At 53.5% G+C, this 23,395-nt stretch overlaps 3 protein-coding genes across 3 annotated transcripts; all 3 read left to right on the top strand.

Moving 5' to 3' along the window:
* The first annotated feature begins 1,188 nt into the window (after positions 1-1,188).
* LOC133083307 (double homeobox protein 4-like protein 4) lies at positions 1,189-5,322 on the top strand. Its single transcript, XM_061179725.1, has 4 exons — positions 1,189-1,246; positions 1,839-1,993; positions 3,416-3,536; positions 4,865-5,322. The coding sequence occupies exons 1-4, from the start codon at positions 1,189-1,191 to the stop codon at positions 5,320-5,322; spliced, it is 792 nt and encodes a 263-aa protein (XP_061035708.1).
* Positions 5,323-8,430: 3,108 nt separating this feature from the next.
* Positions 8,431-13,696, top strand: LOC133083306 (double homeobox protein 4-like protein 4). The gene is made up of 4 exons (XM_061179724.1): positions 8,431-8,473; positions 10,213-10,367; positions 11,790-11,910; positions 13,239-13,696. Exons 1-4 carry the CDS (start codon positions 8,431-8,433, stop codon positions 13,694-13,696), a joined length of 777 nt encoding a protein of 258 aa, XP_061035707.1.
* A 4,320-nt stretch (positions 13,697-18,016) lies between these two features.
* Positions 18,017-22,151, top strand: LOC133083304 (double homeobox protein 4-like protein 4). The gene is made up of 4 exons (XM_061179722.1): positions 18,017-18,074; positions 18,667-18,821; positions 20,244-20,364; positions 21,694-22,151. Exons 1-4 carry the CDS (start codon positions 18,017-18,019, stop codon positions 22,149-22,151), a joined length of 792 nt encoding a protein of 263 aa, XP_061035705.1.
* Positions 22,152-23,395: the final 1,244 nt, after the last annotated feature.

Here is a 23,395-nt window from a genome sequence, read left to right as displayed (position 1 = left end):
CTGAGCACTGAACAGTTGGCCAGCAGTTTCCGTGCCATCCGTGTGGGTCTCCCACCATGGATTCGTCCAGCTCGTCCGGCACATACAGCCCCTCCAGAGCTACGTTGCCCTCAGCATCTGGGCTCTGGGGTTGGGTCCTCCAAATACACTCATGCACCTCCCCACCCCAAGGGTTGATCACCACGAAGGTTGAAGTTTCCCAATGACCACCAATTGGCACGGACAGATATGCTGGGACATGTTTCTGGAATCAGTTGGGCAAAAGGATGCACCTTGGTTTGGGCATTTCACGTACATATTTCTGGTTTGCTGGTTCGTTTGTTTTCCTTCTTGAAATCGACATGGAAGTAGGTAGGCCTGTTGCCCGACAATGGCTTCTCTACCAAAAATCCCAGCCTGTGGTTGCAGTGAACGGAACACGAGTGTTTGAAAACGTTCCCAACTAAACTGACACTCTTTTCCAGTTGACCGTGTTTGGGATTTTGAGTTGGTTACCCATGTTCTGTTCTTGCTGTTGTTATGGATTTGCTCTCTTTGGTTTCGTGGTCCATTTGAACTGGTTAACTTCTGTGGTGTCCATGGAAAGAATCCACATCCAGTATGTATTAAGAATAGAAGAAAAAGATAATTTTTCTTTGAGCACAACTGAAAGCTAGAGCCTGGGAAACAGAGATTCCAGGAGCACTCAAACTGTCTCTCATTGGACTCCAAGGTAGCCAGTGCAGGAGCCTCTGGAGAGGCAAAATCCGCAGTGTGACACGTTCGTTCCTTGAGTGCTTTCCAAAGATTTTCCTTGGAGCTGGCAGGAAGGAAGGGCGCTTTTAAAGGAAGTCCCCGTTGGGGGTCCGAAACCCTTGCCTTGCCTTGCCTCCTTCCAGCGGGAGACCTGAAGACGACCCTACGTCACCAGCTGCCAGCTGCTAGAGCAGGTGGCCCTTGCAGAAGGGTTGGCGTTGTCCTAGAGCTGGAGAGAGTTCAGGAAACTCAAATGTCAGGGATGTGCCGGACGTGCCTGAAACCACACCCACCCTGGCCATCACACCCGGCTCCCGCCTTAGAAGGCAGGAAACAAACACCCATCTATTCCCTTGCCACCAGAAAGACGCAACCTCAAATAGGACAGGGGTGGGGGGCAGCCCTTCAAGGCTGCCCAACTGAAAGAATAGCACGCACACACGGCGAGTCAGCATGACCTTGGTGCCTGGAAAGGGAAACTCATCTTCCGAGGAGTACCGGGCTGTTGTGGGTGGGTGGGTGGGTGTGTGGGCGCCATCAGACGGGGCCCCACGTTGGTCCTTATCTCAAAAAAGTGGGTCTTCAAAACAATCTCCTAGTGCGTCCTGTGTTGGGGATTGGCTTGTGTGTTTGTCTGGCTTCGTTTGGCTTTCGTCTCGTTTCCTTTCAAATAGTGAAAGCGGATGTGCCCTGTGCGTATGACAGGCCAGAAGCCGGGCTCCTCTCGTTAGCATAGAGTTCGAGGTAAATCTGGTAGAAGCCATCAAGACTTTCTCAGGCCTCCACAGGTGGAAAATCCTTCCACCCATTTTGGTCAGGTTAGCCTGTTTTTCTAGGGCTTTCCCCTTCTGCTTGCATGGCGCCCTGTGGATCCTTGGCGAGTGGTGGGGGGATCCCCATAGCCTTGACCCTCAGCTTAGCTTGAGCCCACAGGGTCCCACTCAGCGTGGCTTTCAGGGTGTACCCACGGTTGTTCCAAATGCAGAGTCTTCCCCTGGCTTAGAGGTTTTTCACGTGGCACAAGGACCAGCGCTGGGCCGGTACCATTGGTTTGCACCTCCATGGATTCGCCCCTGACACATTCCCCCTTTTCTCTCCCACAGGCCGACTCTCAAGACCATCGCGAAGGAGGAGGCTGGTTCTGAGGCTGAGTCAGAAGGACACCCTGCAAGCACTCTTTCAACAGAACCCCTACCCCGGGATAACGACCAGAGAACGGCTGGCGCGAGAACTGGGCATTCCAGAAAGCAGAATTCAGGTACGTCCGAGTCTCTCGATCCATTCTCCCTCTCGGGGTCCATGTCCAGACGCAAGTCGCCCTACGCCAGCTGGAGTCCTTGCCCTTGGGGCTTCCTCTTCGGGGTGCTCCAGACAGCAGGGACTCGAATCTTGGCAAGGAAGGTGGCTCCCTTTGGAAAACGTGGCCAGACTGAGCTGTGTGGCGAGAGGTCCATTCAAATGGGTGGTCAAGCATAAAGGGCGAGGGGCCAAGGAAGCAGGAGGGCCTGGTGGTGCCAGGGAGGTGTTCCCTTGGTGGCTGGCCTCCGAGGAACTAGCCGTGCTGAAGACTTCCCTCTCTGGGCAGGTTGGAGAGGAGTCACCAAAGGTAGGAACACCTCGCCTGCGACCTTACAAAGCGTCGCCAAAGACTGATTGGCTTTCCCTACGAACACGTTTTCTCAGGGTGTCACATTTTCCACACACCACCGTCAGAAACGTCTAAAAACATGCGCACACACACGCACACAAGCACAGGTCCACACTGCAGTTCGGCCTCGGGGAATGAGGTAGCATGCACACTGCTTCACTGTTGAAGACAAGGACACATATTCTGAAGATGGGGAGCGGGTACATAAGAGTCTCCTGACCTAAGAGTGATGGAGGCATGTAGTCCCTGAGAAGTAACTGTCAATGAGTAGTTCCCAGGCAGCATGGGAAGTGTGGTTTTCATGCGGGCACTTGCTAATGGATATGATTGCGTGTTATGAGACAGTACTGCCTGTGGGGACATAAGAGAGGCAGGGAACCATGAATCGGGCATGGACCGTGCCAAAGGGGAGGCAAAGAGAGCAAATGAGGGAAAAGAGATTGAGCCTGAGAGCCTGGGACAGAGACAGAGAGAGGGGAAGGCAGGCAGGCAGTCAGGTGGGCAGGAGGGCGGGTGGCAACAGAGACAGACGTCAACAGGTAGATGCGGAGAATCGTAGACGGAGACCAAAAGACCCACAGAGAAACTGGTAGTTTTGATGAGAAGGGGTGGGGCGGGGGAGAGAGAGAGAGAGAGGTAGCTATCCATCCCATTCTGACTGTGGGAAAGCAAGCATTGTCTCCTCCTGTGTCACAAGTCATTACTCTGGACACCAGTAAGGTGACTCGAAGAGGAAGGATTATTTTCACGGACACAGATTGTGTATCCTGGAATCTGGTGCACTTCTTCAGAGGCGAAAGCGGGAGTCTACATTCTACCTGCTAGTGAGAGTTCAGTCCCTTTGAATCGTAAATATTTCCACTGGGGGCAGATGGGCCATACTGGGTCTCCATTAGTCGGCTTGTTGCTGGCTGGCTGGCTGGTTGGCTGGCTGGCGTGTTTGTGTGTTTGTTCTATGGTGCACCCCTGCAATAGATCTTGGAAGTACGTGCATAAGCATTGAATGACAAGGCTTTCTTTCTTTGTACCCAGGTTTGGTTTCAAAACCAACGAAGAAGACGCCTAAAGCAGAGCCGATTGCTGTCGGAGAATGCCTTCAAAGGAGGGCAGTCGCAGCCGCTGCGGCCACCACCACCTCAGACTTTGACTCGAGGTAAGTAGCCAGCAATCCAAAGGCATTTCCCCAGAGCATCCCCTTGAGACACAATCATCTCTGAACGTGGATGACCGTGGGAGGCCAAGAACGCTTCAGAGAGGAAACCATGATATCTTGGGTTCTTGCCCCATTCCTGTTCCACACAGGAGCATCATGCCCCTGTTGGAGGGTGGGGAGATGCATGACCAGGAAGGCTTGGAATCTTCGGGTCTGGAACCTGCCCGGATGTGCAGAAATCCCTTCTTCCATCACATGGGGCATTTTCACATAGCACTCAATAAGATGTATCGATGTATCGATCTTGATCTATGACATACCACTTCCTACATACCACACACTGCATCTGCTGTGAATGTGCTGCAATTGGCCTGAATGTCCTCTCTTCTCTGTGTGTTCTTCTTCAGAAAGCTTGGGAAGAGAGGCCAGGCGAAAGAGGACTCTCATCTCTCCTTCTCAAACAAGGGTCCTTGTGCAAGCCTTTGAGAGGGATCGATTTCCATCTATTGCTGCCAGGGAAGAATTGGCTCACCAGACAGGAATTCCCGAACCTCGAATCCAGGTAAGTTCTCCACCAGTGGGTGGGACTTGGCTTCTCCCACGAGGAAGGAGTGTTAAACCTTGTGACGGGTTGCTGCTGGATATATGTAGGCTTGGCGAGGGGGGATTGGGAGGAGGTTCCCTTCGTCCTACGAATACGCTAAGGGCGCTGATCTGAAGGCATCCCTTTCCAGAAGAGGAGAGGGCAACGGAAGTCCTGGGCAGCCAGGGAGGGGCCTGAGGTTGTAGCCGGTCAATGACGGCTCTCCTCAAAGCCAGGGGTGGGAGGGGTGGGGAGGGGTGGGGAGGAGTGGGGTGGGTCCTGTGTTGCCCTGACGTCCTCCCGCATTTTCAGGAGCCAAGGCGAAAGCTCTAGGTAAAATGGCCCTTAGATGAGGCCCACCAGTACTTGCCATGGACCTGACAGATTGGAGGGCAGGGCAGGGCAGGGCAGGGCGGGCCGGGGCGGGGCGGGGCCGGCCGGGGATGGGGCGGCGGCAAGTAGATCTGGACTGTCGCGCTGCTAATGTTCCTGTCTCCCCATATGGTTCCCTAGATATGGTTCCAGAACCGAAGAGCTCGGCACCCAAAGCAGAGCGCTAGTGGGCCTGTGAATGCCCTGGCTGAAGGCCCAGATGCCACATCAGCCGTGACTGCCCTGTCGGACCAAAGCCCCCCGCCCACTGTCCTTAGCAGCTCTCATCGTTATGCTCCCTCTCATGCACCTGAGAGCACGCAATCCTTTGCTGCGGCCACTCCTGTTTTCTCCCCCACCTTTCTTGTGCCAGGGGCTGCCTCTGGGTGCTGTGTGGGCCACCCGTTGATGTTCATCGTGGTCCAGCCCAGCCTGGCAGCACTTCAGGGATGCCAGAACCCACAGCCTCTTCCGGCCACAGTTCCGTGGGGCGAAGGGACACATGCTGTCATCGCCAGTGGGCAGCCTGCCCAGGGGGCCATCTTGACGCCTGCACCGCCAGAGACACACTTCTGGCAGCAGCAGGCAACCTCAAGTGAAGAGACATCTCCCCAGCTGGAGCAACAGACCCAGCACTCAGCCCTTCTAGGCTCCTCAAGCCTCCTGGACGAACTCTTGTCAGACGCGGACATTCTGGACGAGGCAGGCCCTTTGCCAAATGCGGACGCAGAGGAAGAGGAACTTGCGGCAACCCTGGAAGCCCCCCTCAGCGAGGAAGAATTCCAGGCCTTGCTCGACATGCTGCCAGGCTCCCCAGTGCCACAGGCTTAGGGGGAGGTAGGAAGACCTTCCCCCGAGCCCCGTTCAAGCCTCCTTTCCTGGGAGGCAGAGCCACGGGCGAGAGAAAGGACAAGGAACAAGCAACACTCATGATAGTGTCTGGCAGGGCGGCCAAGGCAAGAAGACTGTCGACGGCAACTGCGTTGTGTCTACGAGCAATGCCATGCTCCACACGGACTGTCAGGAAGCATGGGCACCAGGAGGGACACCACCTCTGAAGCCTCAAGGAATTCTAGCCTTCCAATGACAACGAGGAGGACCCAAGGCTGAACTGGATTTCCCCGTTGTATGTGACATTCCATTGATCCAATCAATAAATCTTGGCACTCAGTTCAAGTTCTTGCTTGTGCTTTGGTCGCTTTGTATTCTCCCGCGTTTCCTCGGGGAGGTGAAATCCCTCCCTTGGCCTGGCACAGCATGGGAAGGTGGTCCAGACGCCCCTGTCTAGTCCCGTAGCTTGTAGCCACAAACACACCCTAGTGGAATCACAAAAACAGTCTCTCAGTGACAACCTGCACTTGGTTTCTGGGTGCATGGTGTGGAAGGGTTCCTCAAGGGCATCGTCTTTGCACACAAGGACAGACCTATGCAAACACTTTCATTGCCAGAGTTCATAGGAACAACTGTGCCCGGTTTATTATGCAGGCAAATAATCTCTCTCCGTCCCTCTCTCTCTCTCCTTGTCTGTCTAGGGCCACACACTACACGCACACACCTCTCAAAAGATAAGCCGTGTTACAACTAAAGCGATGCACAAAGGAACTGAAAAACCAAATGCCTGTGGCATCTTAACGTCGTGGCAGGTGATCCCTTCCACTGTTTCTTTCAAAAACATTTTCCAACACATGTGCCTCGTACACTCTGTGCTGAGTGATTCTCGACTGGCTCAATCCGTGCTCCCCATGTCCAGCATGGGTGTGTCAGCGGCAGGAAGTAGGAAAATATTCTGAGAGTTGCCACTTGAATGTGTATGCACCAATGTATCTGACTCTCTAGCTACAACTGCATCCGGGTCTCTAGCTCTATAGGGTGTATACCTCTGCAGACACATCTAGTCCTCAGCTCCCTCCCAGTCACTCCTCTGTCTTAGGCTCCCCTTTCTCCAGAGCTCTAGAGCAATACACAGCCCTCTCTCTCTGTCTCTCTGTCTCTGTCTCTCTGTCTCTCTCTCTCTTTCTCTCCCTATCTCTCTCCTTCTTTTCGTTGGGCAGAAAGGAAATGTCAGTTTCAAGGGCCACACAAGTGGCATAGGGCTTCTGGGAAAGGAATCTGGCCAGGGTAGCCTCAGGACAAGTATGACTGGGGATGCGGTAAGAGACAGCTTATGGAAAAGATGGTGCTTTCAAGAGGGCGGGAGGAACACTGGGTCACAGTGTGCCGGGAAACACTGAGATCCTTGTGGGTGGCAGGACTTGCACAGACTCTAGCTAGAGCTAGGAGCTGTGGCTTTACCATCTTGGGGTTCAATGCTGGCTGCTCCAGCGAAACCTCGGAGCCCAGGGACGGGCAGCGGAACGTCCACAGGGAGGCCACTGGTGGACTGTGCATAAACACACCTGCGGGCTCTCAGGATGCCCTGGCTGCCATGCTGATCAAAGCTTCTACTCTCCCAAGCAAGCTTACCCCACCTGGATTGTCCAGGAGGGAGCCGGTCCAAGTCTGGAAGCCAGTGCCTTCTGGGACGAGCCAGCAAATCCCATGTTTCCGTGATTATCTCAGCCAAAACTTCCAGCTTCCCGGGAAAAACCACCCTGATCCAACAAGATGGTCACGCCACCCTCTGATCTCTGGCACTTGAGGACAAGGGACTAGGACGTGCACCTCCTCAGAACATCCTCCTGGGCCTCCTGGGCCTCCTGGGACTTGCCGAAACCTACTAGTCCCGGTGGCATCCGTCCACGGGTACCACCTGACAACCACCCTTAGTGGGTGCAGAAAATCAAACACACAGATCACACAAATACACACACTCCAGCCATATTTTCACGAATTGGTGGTGTAATAACTGCAATTCCCAACTGTTTCTAAATAAGCTCACTGTCCTCATGTTAATCCACGTGGTGGCAAAAGAACACATTAGAGATGGTTCTGTGTTTCTGTGTGGTTTTTTTGTTTGTTTGTTTTTAATTTTTCAATTCTCTGCAGCCCAAATGCCCCGAAGATGTTAGGATGGTTGTATTTGGAATCCAAAGCATTCCTTTCAAACCCAGCTGTGTCATCATCCATCATATAACTTGCTTCATATCCCTCCCCTTCTTCCTCCTCTTCTTCTTCTTCCTCCTTCTCCTCCTCCTCCTCTTCTTCTTCTTCTTCTTCTTCTTCTTCTTCTTCCTCTTCTTCTTCTTCTTCTTTTTCTTCTTTTTCATCGTACAGATGCCTGTTGAACAGTGAATGTGAAACCGACTTCATCTTGTGGACGCCAAGGACAAGCACTGAAATTAAGTTCCTTGGCTTGTGAAACCTACACGTGTGGTGTGCCCCTTTCTCTGGTCTCTCCATGGCATGTGAGCAAGGGGGTGGGATTCAGGGTACCTCTGAAAAAGTCCCGAACTGTTGAGGACCATGGGTAGACCCGAGATAAGCAGTCAAGCTTAGTATGTGAATTATCGGGAACTCAAACCCCAGCCAAGGAAATGCTTTAAGAGTGGGAGGCAATGACGTCCTGGTGGTGATGAGCGAAGTGGGAAACGTACTCGAGGAAAGCTAGGCTCCAGGTTCTCTCTCCATTTTGGAAAGTACCGTGACACACCTGAGCGTGAGGGACTCAGAGTTGGGGAATTCCACGGAGAGCAAAAGTATGTGTGGAATGTGAAAAGGTGTGAAAACGAGAGAGCACTGGACCCCAAGCATTCTGGGAAAGGATGACGAGGGCGGCAGCTTCAAAGGGACCTGGGAGCCTCCGAACAGGCCTTCCATTCCAACGCCCACTTGCCTCACGGGATTCCTTCCAGGTTCTCAATTTGCAAGGAAGGGTTCCCCACCATCTGCGGCTATTTACATAAATAGGGGCGGGGCATCCTCATCCATTATAAATCCTGAGCTTCTGAGCACTGAACAGTTGGCCAGCAGTTTCCGTGCCATCCGTGTGGGTCTCCCACCATGGATTCGTCCAGCTCGTCCGGCACATACAGCCCCTCCAGAGGTACGTTGCCCTCAGCATCTGGGCTCTGGGGTTGGGTCCTCCAAATACACTCATGCACCTCCCCACCCCAAGGGTTGATCACCACGAAGGTTGAAGTTTCCCAATGACCACCAATTGGCACGGACAGATATGCTGGGACATGTTTCTGGAATCAGTTGGGCAAAAGGATGCACCTTGGTTTGGGCATTTCACGTACATATTTCTGGTTTGCTGGTTCGTTTGTTTTCCTTCTTGAAATCGACATGGAAGTAGGTAGGCCTGTTGCCCGACAATGGCTTCTCTACCAAAAATCCCAGCCTGTGGTTGCAGTGAACGGAACACGAGTGTTTGAAAACGTTCCCAACTAAACTGACACTCTTTTCCAGTTGACCGTGTTTGGGATTTTGAGTTGGTTACCCATGTTCTGTTCTTGCTGTTGTTATGGATTTGCTCTCTTTGGTTTTGTGGTCCATTTGAACTGGTTAACTTCTGTGGTGTCCATGGAAAGAATCCACATCCAGTATGTATTAAGAATAGAAGAAAAAGATAATTTTTCTTTGAGCACAACTGAAAGCTAGAGCCTGGGAAACAGAGATTCCAGGAGCACTCAAACTGTCTCTCATTGGACTCCAAGGTAGCCAGTGCAGGAGCCTCTGGAGAGGCAAAATCCGCAGTGTGACACGTTCGTTCCTTGAGTGCTTTCCAAAGATTTTCCTTGGAGCTGGCAGGAAGGAAGGGCGCTTTTAAAGGAAGTCCCCGTTGGGGGTCCGAAACCCTTGCCTTGCCTTGCCTCCTTCCAGCGGGAGACCTGAAGACGACCCTACGTCACCAGCTGCCAGCTGCTAGAGCAGGTGGCCCTTGCAGAAGGGTTGGCGTTGTCCTAGAGCTGGAGAGAGTTCAGGAAACTCAAATGTCAGGGATGTGCCGGACGTGCCTGAAACCACACCCACCCTGGCCATCACACCCGGCTCCCGCCTTAGAAGGCAGGAAACAAACACCCATCTATTCCCTTGCCACCAGAAAGACGCAACCTCAAATAGGACAGGGGTGGGGGGCAGCCCTTCAAGGCTGCCCAACTGAAAGAATAGCACGCACACACGGCGAGTCAGCATGACCTTGGTGCCTGGAAAGGGAAACTCATCTTCCGAGGAGTACCGGGCTGTTGTGGGTGGGTGGGTGGGTGTGTGGGCGCCATCAGACGGGGCCCCACGTTGGTCCTTATCTCAAAAAAGTGGGTCTTCAAAACAATCTCCTAGTGCGTCCTGTGTTGGGGATTGGCTTGTGTGTTTGTCTGGCTTCGTTTGGCTTTCGTCTCGTTTCCTTTCAAATAGTGAAAGCGGATGTGCCCTGTGCGTATGACAGGCCAGAAGCCGGGCTCCTCTCGTTAGCATAGAGTTCGAGGTAAATCTGGTAGAAGCCATCAAGACTTTCTCAGGCCTCCACAGGTGGAAAATCCTTCCACCCATTTTGGTCAGGTTAGCCTGTTTTTCTAGGGCTTTCCCCTTCTGCTTGCATGGCGCCCTGTGGATCCTTGGCGAGTGGTGGGGGGATCCCCATAGCCTTGACCCTCAGCTTAGCTTGAGCCCACAGGGTCCCACTCAGCGTGGCTTTCAGGGTGTACCCACGGTTGTTCCAAATGCAGAGTCTTCCCCTGGCTTAGAGGTTTTTCACGTGGCACAAGGACCAGCGCTGGGCCGGTACCATTGGTTTGCACCTCCATGGATTCGCCCCTGACACATTCCCCCTTTTCTCTCCCACAGGCCGACTCTCAAGACCATCGCGAAGGAGGAGGCTGGTTCTGAGGCTGAGTCAGAAGGACACCCTGCAAGCACTCTTTCAACAGAACCCCTACCCCGGGATAACGACCAGAGAACGGCTGGCGCGAGAACTGGGCATTCCAGAAAGCAGAATTCAGGTACGTCCGAGTCTCTCGATCCATTCTCCCTCTCGGGGTCCATGTCCAGACGCAAGTCGCCCTACGCCAGCTGGAGTCCTTGCCCTTGGGGCTTCCTCTTCTGGGTGCTCCAGACAGCAGGGACTCGAATCTTGGCAAGGAAGGTGGCTCCCTTTGGAAAACGTGGCCAGACTGAGCTGTGTGGCGAGAGGTCCATTCAAATGGGTGGTCAAGCATAAAGGGCGAGGGGCCAAGGAAGCAGGAGGGCCTGGTGGTGCCAGGGAGGTGTTCCCTTGGTGGCTGGCCTCCGAGGAACTAGCCGTGCTGAAGACTTCCCTCTCTGGGCAGGTTGGAGAGGAGTCACCAAAGGTAGGAACACCTCGCCTGCGACCTTACAAAGCGTCGCCAAAGACTGATTGGCTTTCCCTACGAACACGTTTTCTCAGGGTGTCACATTTTCCACACACCACCGTCAGAAACGTCTAAAAACATGCGCACACACACGCACACAAGCACAGGTCCACACTGCAGTTCGGCCTCGGGGAATGAGGTAGCATGCACACTGCTTCACTGTTGAAGACAAGGACACATATTCTGAAGATGGGGAGCGGGTACATAAGAGTCTCCTGACCTAAGAGTGATGGAGGCATGTAGTCCCTGAGAAGTAACTGTCAATGAGTAGTTCCCAGGCAGCATGGGAAGTGTGGTTTTCATGCGGGCACTTGCTAATGGATATGATTGCGTGTTATGAGACAGTACTGCCTGTGGGGACATAAGAGAGGCAGGGAACCATGAATCGGGCATGGACCGTGCCAAAGGGGAGGCAAAGAGAGCAAATGAGGGAAAAGAGATTGAGCCTGAGAGCCTGGGACAGAGACAGAGAGAGGGGAAGGCAGGCAGGCAGTCAGGTGGGCAGGAGGGCGGGTGGCAACAGAGACAGACGTCAACAGGTAGATGCGGAGAATCGTAGACGGAGACCAAAAGACCCACAGAGAAACTGGTAGTTTTGATGAGAAGGGGTGGGGCGGGGGAGAGAGAGAGAGAGAGGTAGCTATCCATCCCATTCTGACTGTGGGAAAGCAAGCATTGTCTCCTCCTGTGTCACAAGTCATTACTCTGGACACCAGTAAGGTGACTCGAAGAGGAAGGATTATTTTCACGGACACAGATTGTGTATCCTGGAATCTGGTGCACTTCTTCAGAGGCGAAAGCGGGAGTCTACATTCTACCTGCTAGTGAGAGTTCAGTCCCTTTGAATCGTAAATATTTCCACTGGGGGCAGATGGGCCATACTGGGTCTCCATTAGTCGGCTTGTTGCTGGCTGGCTGGCTGGTTGGCTGGCTGGCGTGTTTGTGCGTTTGTTCTATGGTGCACCCCTGCAATAGATCTTGGAAGTACGTGCATAAGCATTGAATGACAAGGCTTTCTTTCTTTGTACCCAGGTTTGGTTTCAAAACCAACGAAGAAGACGCCTAAAGCAGAGCCGATTGCTGTCGGAGAATGCCTTCAAAGGAGGGCAGTCGCAGCCGCTGCGGCCACCACCACCTCAGACTTTGACTCGAGGTAAGTAGCCAGCAATCCAAAGGCATTTCCCCAGAGCATCCCCTTGAGACACAATCATCTCTGAACGTGGATGACCGTGGGAGGCCAAGAACGCTTCAGAGAGGAAACCATGATATCTTGGGTTCTTGCCCCATTCCTGTTCCACACAGGAGCATCATGCCCCTGTTGGAGGGTGGGGAGATGCATGGCCAGGAAGGCTTGGAATCTTCGGGTCCGGAACCTGCCCGGATGTGCAGAAATCCCTTCTTCCATCACATGGGGCATTTTCACATAGCACTCAATAAGATGTATCGATGTATCGATCTTGATCTATGACATACCACTTCCTACATACCACACACTGCATCTGCTGTGAATGTGCTGCAATTGGCCTGAATGTCCTCTCTTCTCTGTGTGTTCTTCTTCAGAAAGCTTGGGAAGAGAGGCCAGGCGAAAGAGGACTTTCATCTCTCCTTCTCAAACAAGGGTCCTTGTGCAAGCCTTTGAGAGGGATCGATTTCCATCTATTGCTGCCAGGGAAGAATTGGCTCACCAGACAGGAATTCCCGAACCTCGAATCCAGGTAAGTTCTCCACCAGTGGGTGGGACTTGGCTTCTCCCACGAGGAAGGAGTGTTAAACCTTGTGACGGGTTGCTGTTGGATATATGTAGGCTTGGCGAGGGGGGATTGGGAGGAGGTTCCCTTCGTCCTACGAATACGCTAAGGGCGCTGATCTGAAGGCATCCCTTTCCAGAAGAGGAGAGGGCAACGGAAGTCCTGGGCAGCCAGGGAGGGGCCTGAGGTTGTAGCCGGTCAATGACGGCTCTCCTCAAAGCCAGGGGTGGGAGGGGTGGGGAGGGGTGGGGAGGAGTGGGGTGGGTCCTGTGTTGCCCTGACGTCCTCCCGCATTTTCAGGAGCCAAGGCGAAAGCTCTAGGTAAAATGGCCCTTAGATGAGGCCCACCAGTACTTGCCATGGACCTGACAGATTGGAGGGCAGGGCAGGGCAGGGCAGGGCGGGCCGGGGCGGGGCGGGGCCGGCCGGGGATGGGGCGGCGGCAAGTAGATCTGGACTGTCGCGCTGCTAATGTTCCTGTCTCCCCATATGGTTCCCTAGATATGGTTCCAGAACCGAAGAGCTCGGCACCCAAAGCAGAGCGCTAGTGGGCCTGTGAATGCCCTGGCTGAAGGCCCAGATGCCACATCAGCCGTGACTGCCCTGTCGGACCAAAGCCCCCCGCCCACTGTCCTTAGCAGCTCTCATCGTTATGCTCCCTCTCATGCACCTGAGAGCACGCAATCCTTTGCTGCGGCCACTCCTGTTTTCTCCCCCACCTTTCTTGTGCCAGGGGCTGCCTCTGGGTGCTGTGTGGGCCACCCGTTGATGTTCATCGTGGTCCAGCCCAGCCTGGCAGCACTTCAGGGATGCCAGAACCCACAGCCTCTTCCGGCCACAGTTCCGTGGGGCGAAGGGACACATGCTGTCATCGCCAGTGGGCAGCCTGCCCAGGGGGCCATCTTGACGCCTGCACCGCCAGAGACACACTCCTGGCAGCAGCAGGCAACCTCAAGTGAAGAGACATCTCCCCAGCTGGAGCAACAGACCCAGCACTCAGCCCTTCTAGGCTCCTCAAGCCTCCTGGACGAACTCTTGTCAGACGCGGACATTCTGGACAAGGCAGGCCCTTTGCCGAATGCGGACGCAGAGGAAGAGGAACTTGCGGCAACCCTGGAAGCCCCCCTCAGCGAGGAAGAATTCCAGGCCTTGCTCGACATGCTGCCAGGCTCCCCAGTGCCACAGGCTTAGGGGGAGGTAGGAAGACCTTCCCCCGAGCCCCGTTCAAGCCTCCTTTCCTGGGAGGCAGAGCCACGGGCGAGAGAAAGGACAAGGAACAAGCAACACTCATGATAGTGTCTGGCAGGGCGGCCAAGGCAAGAAGACTGTCGACGGCAACTGCGTTGTGTCTACGAGCAATGCCATGCTCCACACGGGCTGTCAGGAAGCATGGGCACCAGGAGGGACACCACCTCTGAAGCCTCAAGGAATTCTAGCCTTCCAATGACAACGAGGAGGACCCAAGGCTGAACTGGATTTCCCCGTTGTATGTGACATTCCATTGATCCAATCCATAAATCTTGGCACTCAGTTCAAGTTCTTGCTTGTGCTTTGGTCGCTTTGTATTCTCCCGCGTTTCCTCGGGGAGGTGAAATCCCTCCCTTGGCCTGGCACAGCATGGGAAGGTGGTCCAGACGCCCCTGTCTAGTCCCGTAGCTTGTAGCCACAAACACACCCTAGTGGAATCACAAAAACAGTCTCTCAGTGACAACCTGCACTTGGTTTCTGGGTGCATGGTGTGGAAGGGTTCCTCAAGGGCATCGTCTTTGCACACAAGGACAGACCTATGCAAACACTTTCATTGCCAGAGTTCATAGGAACAACTGTGCCCGGTTTATTATGCAGGCAAATAATCTCTCTCCGTCCCTCTCTCTCTCTCCTTGTCTGTCTAGGGCCACACACTACACGCACACACCTCTCAAAAGATAAGCCGTGTTACAACTAAAGCGATGCACAAAGGAACTGAAAAACCAAATGCCTGTGGCATCTTAACGTCGTGGCAGGTGATCCCTTCCACTGTTTCTTTCAAAAACATTTTCCAACACATGTGCCTCGTACACTCTGTGCTGAGTGATTCTCGACTGGCTCAATCCGTGCTCCCCATGTCCAGCATGGGTGTGTCAGCGGCAGGAAGTAGGAAAATATTCTGAGAGTTGCCACTTGAATGTGTATACACCAATGTATCTGACTCTCTAGCTACAACTGCATCCGGGTCTCTAGCTCTATAGGGTGTATACCTCTGCAGACACATCTAGTCCTCAGCTCCCTCCCAGTCACTCCTCTGTCTTAGGCTCCCCTTTCTCCAGAGCTCTAGAGCAATACACAGCCCTCTCTCTCTGTCTCTCTGTCTCTCTGTCTCTCTGTCTCTCTCTCTCTTTCTCTCCCTATCTCTCTCCTTCTTTTCGTTGGGCAGAAAGGAAATGTCAGTTTCAAGGGCCACACAAGTGGCATAGGGCTTCTGGGAAAGGAATCTGGCCAGGGTAGCCTCAGGACAAGTATGACTGGGGATGCGGTAAGAGACAGCTTATGGAAAAGATGGTGCTTTCAAGAGGGCGGGAGGAACACTGGGTCACAGTGTGCCGGGAAACACTGAGATCCTTGTGGGTGGCAGGACTTGCACAGACTCTAGCTAGAGCTAGGAGCTGTGGCTTTACCATCTTGGGGTTCAATGCTGGCTGCTCCAGCGAAACCTCGGAGCCCAGGGACGGGCAGCGGAACGTCCACAGGGAGGCCACTGGTGGACTGTGCATAAACACACCTGCGGGCTCTCAGGATGCCCTGGCTGCCATGCTGATCAAAGCTTCTACTCTCCCAAGCAAGCTTACCCCACCTGGATTGTCCAGGAGGGAGCCGGTCCAAGTCTGGAAGCCAGTGCCTTCTGGGACGAGCCAGCAAATCCCATGTTTCCGTGATTATCTCAGCCAAAACTTCCAGCTTCCCGGGAAAAACCACCCTGATCCAACAAGATGGTCACGCAACCCTCTGATCTCTGGCACTTGAGGACAAGGGACCAGGACGTGCACCTCCTCAGAACATCCTCCTGGGCCTCCTGGGCCTCCTGGGACTTGCCGACACCTACTAGTCCCGGTGGCATCCGTCCACGGGTACCACCTGACAACCACCCTTAGTGGGTGCAGAAAATCAAACACACAGATCACACAAATACACACACCCCAGCCATATTTTCACGAATTGGTGGTGTAATAACTGCAATTCCCAACTGTTTCTAAATAAGCTCACTGTCCTCATGTTAATCCACGTGGTGGCAAAAGAACACATTAGAGATGGTTCTGTGTTTCTGTGTGGTTTTTTTGTTTGTTTGTTTTTAATTTTTCAATTCTCTGCAGCCCAAATGCCCCGAAGATGTTAGGATGGTTGTATTTGGAATCCAAAGCATTCCTTTCAAACCCAGCTGTGTCATCATCCATCATATAACTTGCTTCATATCCCTCCCCTTCTTCCTCCTCTTCTTCTTCTTCCTCCTTCTCCTCCTCCTCCTCCTCCTCTTCTTCTTCTTCTTCTTCTTCTTCTTCTTCTTCTTCTTCTTCTTCTTCTTCTTCTTCTTCTTCTTCTTCTTCTTCTTCTTCTTCTTCTTCTTCTTCTTCTTCTTCTTCCTCTTCTTCTTCTTCCTCTTTTTCTTCTTTTTCATCGTACAGATGCCTGTTGAACAGTGAATGTGAAACCGACTTCATCTTGTGGACGCCAAGGACAAGCACTGAAATTAAGTTCCTTGGCTTGTGAAACCTACACGTGTGGCGTGCCCCTTTCTCTGGTCTCTCCATGGCATGTGAGCAAGGGGGTGGGATTCAGGGTACCTCTGAAAAAGTCCCGAACTGTTGAGGACCATGGGTAGACCCGAGATAAGCAGTCAAGCTTAGTATGTGAATTATCGGGAACTCAAACCCCAGCCAAGGAAATGCTTTAAGAGTGGGAGGCAATGACGTCCTGGTGGTGATGAGCGAAGTGGGAAACGTACTCGAGGAAAGCTAGGCTCCAGGTTCTCTCTCCATTTTGGAAAGTACCGTGACACACCTAAGCGTGAGGGACTCAGAGTTGGGGAATTCCACGGAGAGCAAAAGTATGTGTGGAATGTGAAAAGGTGTGAAAACGAGAGAGCACTGGACCCCAAGCATTCTGGGAAAGGATGACGAGGGCGGCAGCTTCAAAGGGACCTGGGAGCCTCCGAACAGGCCTTCCATTCCAACGCCCACTTGCCTCACGGGATTCCTTCCAGGTTCTCAATTTGCAAGGAAGAGTTCCCCACCATCTGCGGCTATTTACATAAATAGGGGCGGGGCATCCTCATCCATTATAAATCCTGAGCTTCTGAGCACTGAACAGTTGGCCAGCAGTTTCCGTGCCATCCGTGTGGGTCTCCCACCATGGATTCGTCCAGCTCGTCCGGCATACAGCCCCTCCAGAGGTACGTTGCCCTCAGCATCTGGGCTCTGGGGTTGGGTCCTCCAAATACACTCATGCACCTCCCCACCCCAAGGGTTGATCACCACGAAGGTTGAAGTTTCCCAATGACCACCAATTGGCACGGACAGATATGCTGGGACATGTTTCTGGAATCAGTTGGGCAAAAGGATGCACCTTGGTTTGGGCATTTCACGTACATATTTCTGGTTTGCTGGTTCGTTTGTTTTCCTTCTTGAAATCGACATGGAAGTAGGTAGGCCTGTTGCCCGACAATGGCTTCTCTACCAAAATCCCAGCCTGTGGTTGCAGTGAACGGAACACGAGTGTTTGAAAACGTTCCCAACTAAACTGACACTCTTTTCCAGTTGACCGTGTTTGGGATTTTGAGTTGGTTACCCATGTTCTGTTCTTGCTGTTGTTATGGATTTGCTCTCTTTGGTTTCGTGGTCCATTTGAACTGGTTAACTTCTGTGGTGTCCATGGAAAGAATCCACATCCAGTATGTATTAAGAATAGAAGAAAAAGATAATTTTTCTTTGAGCACAACTGAAAGCTAGAGCCTGGGAAACAGAGATTCCAGGAGCACTCAAACTGTCTCTCATTGGACTCCAAGGTAGCCAGTGCAGGAGCCTCTGGAGAGGCAAAATCCGCAGTGTGACACGTTCGTTCCTTGAGTGCTTTCCAAAGATTTTCCTTGGAGCTGGCAGGAAGGAAGGGCGCTTTTAAAGGAAGTCCCCGTTGGGGGTCCGAAACCCTTGCCTTGCCTTGCCTCCTTCCAGCGGGAGACCTGAAGACGACCCTACGTCACCAGCTGCCAGCTGCTAGAGCAGGTGGCCCTTGCAGAAGGGTTGGCGTTGTCCTAGAGCTGGAGAGAGTTCAGGAAACTCAAATGTCAGGGATGTGCCGGACGTGCCTGAAACCACACCCACCCTGGCCATCACACCCGGCTCCCGCCTTAGAAGGCAGGAAACAAACACCCATCTATTCCCTTGCCACCAGAAAGACGCAACCTCAAATAGGACAGGGGTGGGGGGCAGCCCTTCAAGGCTGCCCAACTGAAAGAATAGCACGCACACACGGCGAGTCAGCATGACCTTGGTGCCTGGAAAGGGAAACTCATCTTCCGAGGAGTACCGGGCTGTTGTGGGTGGGTGGGTGGGTGTGTGGGCGCCATCAGACGGGGCCCCACGTTGGTCCTTATCTCAAAAAAGTGGGTCTTCAAAACAATCTCCTAGTGCGTCCTGTGTTGGGGATTGGCTTGTGTGTTTGTCTGGCTTCGTTTGGCTTTCGTCTCGTTTCCTTTCAAATAGTGAAAGCGGATGTGCCCTGTGCGTATGACAGGCCAGAAGCCGGGCTCCTCTCGTTAGCATAGAGTTCGAGGTAAATCTGGTAGAAGCCATCAAGACTTTCTCAGGCCTCCACAGGTGGAAAATCCTTCCACCCATTTTGGTCAGGTTAGCCTGTTTTTCTAGGGCTTTCCCCTTCTGCTTGCATGGCGCCCTGTGGATCCTTGGCGAGTGGTGGGGGGATCCCCATAGCCTTGACCCTCAGCTTAGCTTGAGCCCACAGGGTCCCACTCAGCGTGGCTTTCAGGGTGTACCCACGGTTGTTCCAAATGCAGAGTCTTCCCCTGGCTTAGAGGTTTTTCACGTGGCACAAGGACCAGCGCTGGGCCGGTACCATTGGTTTGCACCTCCATGGATTCGCCCCTGACACATTCCCCCTTTTCTCTCCCACAGGCCGACTCTCAAGACCATCGCGAAGGAGGAGGCTGGTTCTGAGGCTGAGTCAGAAGGACACCCTGCAAGCACTCTTTCAACAGAACCCCTACCCCGGGATAACGACCAGAGAACGGCTGGCGCGAGAACTGGGCATTCCAGAAAGCAGAATTCAGGTACGTCCGAGTCTCTCGATCCATTCTCCCTCTCGGGGTCCATGTCCAGACGCAAGTCGCCCTACGCCAGCTGGAGTCCTTGCCCTTGGGGCTTCCTCTTCGGGGTGCTCCAGACAGCAGGGACTCGAATCTTGGCAAGGAAGGTGGCTCCCTTTGGAAAACGTGGCCAGACTGAGCTGTGTGGCGAGAGGTCCATTCAAATGGGTGGTCAAGCATAAAGGGCGAGGGGCCAAGGAAGCAGGAGGGCCTGGTGGTGCCAGGGAGGTGTTCCCTTGGTGGCTGGCCTCCGAGGAACTAGCCGTGCTGAAGACTTCCCTCTCTGGGCAGGTTGGAGAGGAGTCACCAAAGGTAGGAACACCTCGCCTGCGACCTTACAAAGCGTCGCCAAAGACTGATTGGCTTTCCCTACGAACACGTTTTCTCAGGGTGTCACATTTTCCACACACCACCGTCAGAAACGTCTAAAAACATGCGCACACACACGCACACAAGCACAGGTCCACACTGCAGTTCGGCCTCGGGGAATGAGGTAGCATGCACACTGCTTCACTGTTGAAGACAAGGACACATATTCTGAAGATGGGGAGCGGGTACATAAGAGTCTCCTGACCTAAGAGTGATGGAGGCATGTAGTCCCTGAGAAGTAACTGTCAATGAGTAGTTCCCAGGCAGCATGGGAAGTGTGGTTTTCATGCGGGCACTTGCTAATGGATATGATTGCGTGTTATGAGACAGTACTGCCTGTGGGGACATAAGAGAGGCAGGGAACCATGAATCGGGCATGGACCGTGCCAAAGGGGAGGCAAAGAGAGCAAATGAGGGAAAAGAGATTGAGCCTGAGAGCCTGGGACAGAGACAGAGAGAGGGGAAGGCAGGCAGGCAGTCAGGTGGGCAGGAGGGCGGGTGGCAACAGAGACAGACGTCAACAGGTAGATGCGGAGAATCGTAGACGGAGACCAAAAGACCCACAGAGAAACTGGTAGTTTTGATGAGAAGGGGTGGGGCGGGGGAGAGAGAGAGAGAGAGGTAGCTATCCATCCCATTCTGACTGTGGGAAAGCAAGCATTGTCTCCTCCTGTGTCACAAGTCATTACTCTGGACACCAGTAAGGTGACTCGAAGAGGAAGGATTATTTTCACGGACACAGATTGTGTATCCTGGAATCTGGTGCACTTCTTCAGAGGCGAAAGCGGGAGTCTACATTCTACCTGCTAGTGAGAGTTCAGTCCCTTTGAATCGTAAATATTTCCACTGGGGGCAGATGGGCCATACTGGGTCTCCATTAGTCGGCTTGTTGCTGGCTGGCTGGCTGGTTGGCTGGCTGGCGTGTTTGTGCGTTTGTTCTATGGTGCACCCCTGCAATAGATCTTGGAAGTACGTGCATAAGCATTGAATGACAAGGCTTTCTTTCTTTGTACCCAGGTTTGGTTTCAAAACCAACGAAGAAGACGCCTAAAGCAGAGCCGATTGCTGTCGGAGAATGCCTTCAAAGGAGGGCAGTCGCAGCCGCTGCGGCCACCACCACCTCAGACTTTGACTCGAGGTAAGTAGCCAGCAATCCAAAGGCATTTCCCCAGAGCATCCCCTTGAGACACAATCATCTCTGAACGTGGATGACCGTGGGAGGCCAAGAACGCTTCAGAGAGGAAACCATGATATCTTGGGTTCTTGCCCCATTCCTGTTCCACACAGGAGCATCATGCCCCTGTTGGAGGGTGGGGAGATGCATGGCCAGGAAGGCTTGGAATCTTCGGGTCTGGAACCTGCCCGGATGTGCAGAAATCCCTTCTTCCATCACATGGGGCATTTTCACATAGCACTCAATAAGATGTATCGATGTATCGATCTTGATCTATGACATACCACTTCCTACATACCACACACTGCATCTGCTGTGAATGTGCTGCAATTGGCCTGAATGTCCTCTCTTCTCTGTGTGTTCTTCTTCAGAAAGCTTGGGAAGAGAGGCCAGGCGAAAGAGGACTCTCATCTCTCCTTCTCAAACAAGGGTCCTTGTGCAAGCCTTTGAGAGGGATCGATTTCCATCTATTGCTGCCAGGGAAGAATTGGCTCACCAGACAGGAATTCCCGAACCTCGAATCCAGGTAAGTTCTCCACCAGTGGGTGGGACTTGGCTTCTCCCACGAGGAAGGAGTGTTAAACCTTGTGACGGGTTGCTGCTGGATATATGTAGGCTTGGCGAGGGGGGATTGGGAGGAGGTTCCCTTCGTCCTACGAATACGCAAAGGGGGCTGATCTGAAGGCATCCCTTTCCAGAAGAGGAGAGGGCAACTGAAGTCCTGGGCAGCCAGGGAGGGACCTGAGGTTGTAGCCGGTCAATGATGGCTCTCCTCAAAGCCAGGGGTGGGGAGGGGTGGGGAGGGGTGGGGAGGAGTGGGGTGGGTCCTGTGTTGCCCTGACGTCCTCCCGCATTTTCAGGAGCCAAGGCGAAATCTCTAGGTAAAATGGCCCTTAGATGAGGCCCACCAGTACTTGCCATGGACCTGACAGATTGGAGGGCAGGGCAGGGCAGGGCAGGGCAGGGCGGGCCGGGGCGGGGCCGGCCGGGGATGGGGCGGCGGCAAGTAGATCTGGACTGTCGCGCTGCTAATGTTCCTGTCTCCCCATATGGTTCCCTAGATATGGTTCCAGAACTGAAGAGCTCGGCACCCAAAGCAGAGCGCTAGTGGGCCTGTGAATGCCCTGGCTGAAGGCCCAGATGCCACATCAGCCGTGACTGCCCTGTCGGACCAAAGCCCCCCGCCCACTGTCCTTAGCAGCTCTCATCGTTATGCTCCCTCTCATGCACCTGAGAGCACGCAATCCTTTGCTGCGGCCACTCCTGTTTTCTCCCCCACCTTTCTTGTGCCAGGGGCTGCCTCTGGGTGCTGTGTGGGCCACCCGTTGATGTTCATCGTGGTCCAGCCCAGCCTGGCAGCACTTCAGGGATGCCAGAACCCACAGCCTCTTCCGGCCACAGTTCCGTGGGGCGAAGGGACACATGCTGTCATCGCCAGTGGGCAGCCTGCCCAGGGGGCCATCTTGCCGCCTGCACCGCCAGAGACACACTTCTGGCAGCAGCAGGCAACCTCAAGTGAAGAGACATCTCCCCAGCTGGAGCAACAGACCCAGCACTCAGCCCTTCTAGGCTCCTCAAGCCTCCTGGACGAACTCTTGTCAGACGCGGACATTCTGGACAAGGCAGGCCCTTTGCCGAATGCGGACGCAGAGGAAGAGGAACTTGCGGCAACCCTGGAAGCCCCCCTCAGCGAGGAAGAATTCCAGGCCTTGCTCGACATGCTGCCAGGCTCCCCAGTGCCACAGGCTTAGGGGGAGGTAGGAAGACCTTCCCCCGAGCCCCGTTCAAGCCTCCTTTCCTGGGAGGCAGAGCCCCGGGCGAGAGAAAGGACAAGGAACAAGCAACACTCATGATAGTGTCTGGCAGGGCGGCCAAGGCAAGAAGACTGTCGACGGCAACTGCGTTGTGTCTACGAGCAATGCCATGCTCCACACGGACTGTCAGGAAGCATGGGCACCAGGAGGGACACCACCTCTGAAGCCTCAAGGAATTCTAGCCTTCCAATGACAACGAGGAGGACCCAAGGCTGAACTGGATTTCCCCGTTGTATGTGACATTCCATTGATCCAATCAATAAATCTTGGCACTCAGTTCAAGTTCTTGCTTGTGCTTTGGTCGCTTTGTATTCTCCCGCGTTTCCTCGGGGAGGTGAAATCCCTCCCTTGGCCTGGCACAGCATGGGAAGGTGGTCCAGACGCCCCTGTCTAGTCCCGTAGCTTGTAGCCACAAACACACCCTAGTGGAATCACAAAAACAGTCTCTCAGTGACAACCTGCACTTGGTTTCTGGGTGCATGGTGTGGAAGGGTTCCTCAAGGGCATCGTCTTTGCACACAAGGACAGACCTATGCAAACACTTTCATTGCCAGAGTTCATAGGAACAACTGTGCCCGGTTTATTATGCAGGCAAATAATCTCTCTCCGTCCCTCTCTCTCTCTCCTTGTCTGTCTAGGGCCACACACTACACGCACACACCTCTCAAAAGATAAGCCGTGTTACAACTAAAGCGATGCACAAAGGAACTGAAAAACCAAATGCCTGTGGCATCTTAACGTCGTGGCAGGTGATCCCTTCCACTGTTTCTTTCAAAAACATTTTCCAACACATGTGCCTCGTACACTCTGTGCTGAGTGATTCTCGACTGGCTCAATCCGTGCTCCCCATGTCCAGCATGGGTGTGTCAGCGGCAGGAAGTAGGAAAATATTCTGAGAGTTGCCACTTGAATGTGTATGCACCAATGTATCTGACTCTCTAGCTACAACTGCATCCGGGTCTCTAGCTCTATAGGGTGTATACCTCTGCAGACACATCTAGTCCTCAGCTCCCTCCCAGTCACTCCTCTGTCTTAGGCTCCCCTTTCTCCAGAGCTCTAGAGCAATACACAGCCCTCTCTCTCTGTCTCTCTGTCTCTCTGTCTCTCTGTCTCTCTCTCTCTTTCTCTCCCTATCTCTCTCCTTCTTTTCGTTGGGCAGAAAGGAAATGTCAGTTTCAAGG

The sequence above is a fragment of the Eubalaena glacialis genome, unplaced genomic scaffold (genome assembly GCF_028564815.1).
Source record: "Eubalaena glacialis isolate mEubGla1 unplaced genomic scaffold, mEubGla1.1.hap2.+ XY scaffold_350, whole genome shotgun sequence".
Lineage (NCBI taxonomy): Eukaryota > Metazoa > Chordata > Mammalia > Artiodactyla > Balaenidae > Eubalaena > Eubalaena glacialis.
The sequence above is the reverse complement of the archived record's forward strand: the minus strand, read 5'-3'. Positions and strand labels throughout refer to the sequence as shown.